The 4,881-nt window shown below is 35.0% G+C and overlaps 1 protein-coding gene across 2 annotated transcripts in view; it reads right to left on the bottom strand.

The window, feature by feature from the left end:
* The window catches only part of LOC106874905 (uncharacterized), a 93,925-nt gene that overhangs the window by 2,474 nt on the left and 86,570 nt on the right, over window positions 1–4,881 (bottom strand). For both annotated transcript variants that reach the window (XR_008264979.1, XM_052971002.1), the window contains one exon: window positions 321–407. Coding sequence is in view for 1 of the 2 variants with exons in the window: in XM_052971002.1 (XP_052826962.1) it covers window positions 321–407 (87 nt within the window). In the remaining variant the exon portion in view is untranslated. The remainder of the gene's footprint in view (window positions 1–320; window positions 408–4,881) is intronic.

Raw genomic sequence — 4,881 nt, forward strand, 5'->3', positions numbered from 1 at the left:
TATATATATATGTATATATATGAAAGATGTTAAGCGTAACTGGAGAAATCAACTAACAAACCAACGAAAGTATAAGTATAAGCTATTACATGCGTGTGTATGCATCTATATGCATATGTATGTGTATATGTGTGTATGTATGTATGTATGTATGTATGTACGTATGTATGTATGCATGTATGTATGTATACATGTGTATGTATGTGTGTATGTATGTATATATGTATGCATTATGTATGTGTGTGTATGCATGTGTATATAATAGACATTGCAATATTGTGGGAGTAAGGGAGCAGGTATGTGCTATAGAAAATACTTACCACACAGACGTGCACATGACAGGGCCTCTGAGTAACCCTGGTTGGGTTCCTGCTTGGAGTTCGAATTACGCGGGTTAAAATGCTTTTCTAGAAAATGAGAAAAAGTTTAGTATTTATGTAATTAGAAATGAAAATCAGTAGTTTGTTAAATATATGCATACGAAAGCATACATATACATAGTGTGAAATTTGGAAGAGATTTGAAAGCCGTTTATATATGTGTGCGTGTGTGTTCGTGTGTGCGCGTGCGCGCGTATTTATGTATATGTGTATGCATGTGCGCGTGGTATAAACATTTGCAAAACTTGCAGTATTGCTCAAAGAATATATAATAGCTTGTTGATGTGGAATGCAAGGTTTATAATAATTGAGTCTACTTAGTATGCTGGTAGTAGTGGAACGGTAAGTATGCACCAGTATGACCAAAACTTTGTGAAACTATCTCATACACACTTTCCTCACAACTGCCTGCACCATAAAATCTTCAATCGAAACAATACAAACCTTAGTTATAGCAGTACATAAAATTTTGCATTATAATTAGCCAGAATCAAAGGTAGAGATTCTTTGACTCGCTTATCTCCAACCTGCTTTAGTGTATGCAAGTGCACTAGCTCTACAAGATGCTTCTTAGATGAGATTTGTACTACAAAATCTGTCATATATATTACCGATATTTTCTCTGTCAACACCCTCTCTCTCGTACTCTGCATACATACAACCAACACATTTAAATTTAGGTTCAACAAGCGTGCAATCTCTCAGTAATGCAGCAAGAATAGTAGTCGTAAACGTGTTCAAGTCCAAAACATCAATAATTTCATGATTAAATGGAAAGTAATAGACCACTCCAAGTTTTATGCAAAAGCGAACATTCCGGCTGCTACTCCTCAGATATGATGAGCATCTTGTTCCACAAAAGAACCGTCCTGAACTTAAAATCAGGGTTTATATCTTTATTGCACATACAGTCTTTTCTTCCAAACCAAATTAACAAAAATGTAAGAGCAGAGTTTCAATTGTCACATTTCACATCTTTATATAAACATTTTCTTCAATACATGCATATTTGTGGTTTCCTGTGCTGCAGCAGGAGAGACAGAAAGATCATTGATGTAAAAATTTCTTTTTTGTTTCTTTTTGTGCTCCTCTGTTAAATGTGAACATTTCTTTGGGCCAAGTTCCAACCTGATATTTGTTGAAGATGTTATTAAATCTAACTGTCCCGCGGCATTGTAAATATTTATAGCATAGATCTTTAAATCGCCCACGAAGGAATTATAGACATTATTGTCTTTTGCTGTGGAAGATCATATTACATGAGGAGTGAATAATTTTTTATAAAAAATATGACAGTAGACTTAATGCCAAAATAAACAGAAACACAAGAAGTATGTCTCATTATAATATTCCTTTTAAAAATATATAACATTTTTACAGTCGTTCGACTTTCAGCTATCTGGGTGTGTGTTGTTAGGCAAGTTTTTGTAAGCAATTTAATAGCAGCAACTAAGACAGCAGTTACATTCAGTAAATGCATTGATTCCAGGAACCATGAGATGGGAATAGTATTACACGCCTCTTTGTAATTAAGTCATTCTTTGTCACAAGGTTTCTGTGATATTTCGTTTCAATTTGGACAAAAGTTGTTCGGTACGTTCCCATAGGCTTTTCTTTCTACCTGCACACGCATCGTTGAACTAACACTATTCTTAGGGGAATTCATTTAATTTTTTGTGGTATGTCAATTTGGACTTCCATAAGTCTATTAAATAAACATGTTGGTGACTTTTTGTAGAACGTCACCAACTTGCACCAGCATCTAGTTATTAGGGGCATTCACAGCTTATGTTAGCGTTTCAAAGTTGATACTGTACGTGTTTGCATTGTTTTACTATTGTTGCTGGTAAAGTATTGCTTCCGAAGTATATTTACCCCTGATGCATTACATTTTAAATCCTTCTTTCCATTCCAAAATACTTTTAAGACCTCCCAAGAAAGACCTCTTTTGCAGTGATGCCGCTTTTCTTTTCATCTTCCAATGTACAACTTGTAGTTTAGAAGCAAAACTGTGGATAATGTTAGGTCCGCCAAATAGTTCTTATCGATGATGAATTTTTTCACTCACCATCCTGTTTTCGATATTAAGATTAACTTCTCTTCAAAAGTTTAGAAAGTAGTATCTCCCTACATTTTAGTCATTTTTGTTTTCATGAGATGTATATGATGTGCTACGAAACTATTGTTCCCCTTAAACCTTATGAGGGCATCCAAATGTCTGATTCTATTGTGCATTTTGTTATTTTATTCTGCCCTTGTTAATCACTTGATTTGCTTATGTCGATTGATTTCATTATCGAGTGCATTACGGGCGAACGTTCCTTCAGAGTGATAGCAACTGTATATAGCTAAGCCAGTATTTGTTTTTGCATATTTAGCTATAAACTCTAGTGATATCGTCTGGTAATGTCGTCAATAACGGTTTGCGCGGTCATTAGAAGGCTTAGTGAAATTTTAAAATTCTACCACTTCCGGACAAGTCTTATACTTAGTATTGAGGTTAGTACTTTCTTTACGTCATCACCGTTCTATTTAATGGTAGCTTTGGTTTGGTGGGTCAATAAAATAAGTACCAGTTGAACACTGGAATCTATGTAAATGACTTAACCCCGCCCCAAATTACTGGCTTTGTGCCAAAATTTGAAACCAATATTAGTACCAACAGCGAATTCAGAAACTAAAAATTCAAGTATAATGAAAAGTATTTTATATACGAGTAGTTTGGTCTGAATAACACTCAGTTACTGAGTAAAAAGTACTTCATAGTTATATACATGACAATAAATAAACAATACGGATCTTGTCTGGGGAAAATATACTTGCTGAGGAAAATATTTATTTGTAACAAATGTTTAAATTGCCCTCCATTCTTAAATGTTTCTTATCGAGACAATCTATTATCAATATGTGTGTGTTTCTGTGCGTATTCGTGTGCATTCAATGGCATACGATTTTTGTGTTCATATACAATCAATACATACGATGTAGTCATTTATATGATGACTGTTGTATGCATAATCAATGCATTTATATATGATTAACACACACGCGTATATATGTATGTGTATGAGTGAGTATATATATATATATATATATATATATATATACACATATATATATATAAACGTGTGTTTGTATGTGTGTGTGTGTGTGTGTGTGTGTGTGTGTGTGTGTGTGTGTGTGTGTGTGTGTGTGTGTGTGTGTGCATTGCCCTCACGATGGCGAAATCGGGTTTTGGATTCCCAGACAAGCAATACGTGGTGTTCTTGAGCAAAACGTCTTTTCATGTTGCTTCAGACCACTCAGCTGTAAGTGAGTAACCTTGCGACGGACTGGCGTTCCGTCCAGGGGAAAATGTTACCTTACCCACCTAGCCAGCGGATTCACATTATGCGAAAGCCACAACAAGCGAGGATTTTTGAAACCAGCTGTGTATAACATCATCCGATGGTCTGGTCGATACAGTGATACAATACGTCTAAATGTGAATGTGTATACATATATGTGTGTGTCTCTGTGCGTTTGTGTGTGTGTACGCGCGTGTGTATGTGTGTATATATACATACGCGCGTACACGCTCATACACGCACACTTACATACATATATATATTTACATATATACATGCATACATTTACATATATACATGCATACTTTTTCTTGATGTATCCATGTAGTTATGTATTTATGTATTTATGAATGTCTGAATCATATAAAAAATAGCTAAGATTTTTATGTAAACTGATATTTTCAAATATGCATATGTAAACATTACAATATGAAGGCGGGTAATCTGATACCTGCAAGATTGCATTATCGGTATGGCATTCTTTCACTTCTGATTAGCCAACATGTATGTGCACGTCTCTGCGCATGTCTGTGTGTGTGTGTGTGTGCGTGCCTATGTGTGCGTGCGCGCGTGTGTGAATGTGTTTACACAGTCATTATATACTTGCCTATTTGCCTCGATGTGGATAGATCCCACGGATCATATTAATCTAAGCAATAAATTATTCCACTTATCAAACCAAGTAATAAAATCTCATTTTCCCAACAAACCGTGTTGCACAAAACGAGTGTCTACAAGACAACAAAGAAACCTCTACAGAATCATTTGACATGCTAGAAAAAGCAGCCAAATTTATTTCACATCATACTCCCATTGTATTAGATAAATATGAGAACGTTGTTGTTGAGTGCCAAGAACTTAGACCAAAATGCTTTACGTCTTCTTGAGAATGACACTTTTTACAGCAACAATGCTTTTCTCTCATCCTCTGGTGCATATATATATATATATATATATATATATATATAGCTTTTGGTTTAGAAGCAATATTCTTATCGTCGTTTCTGCTTGTGCACAGTTAACTGAAACCCCACCCAAAGTAACAATGGGTGAAGTTGGTCTAGGTTTTCACATTGAGTTACTGAAGTGGCACCAGACGATATAACATTTCAGTATGTAGGTTGTATATATATATCACTATGGATATATATATA

This window comes from Octopus bimaculoides, chromosome 10 (genome assembly GCF_001194135.2).
Source record: "Octopus bimaculoides isolate UCB-OBI-ISO-001 chromosome 10, ASM119413v2, whole genome shotgun sequence".
Lineage (NCBI taxonomy): Eukaryota > Metazoa > Mollusca > Cephalopoda > Octopoda > Octopodidae > Octopus > Octopus bimaculoides.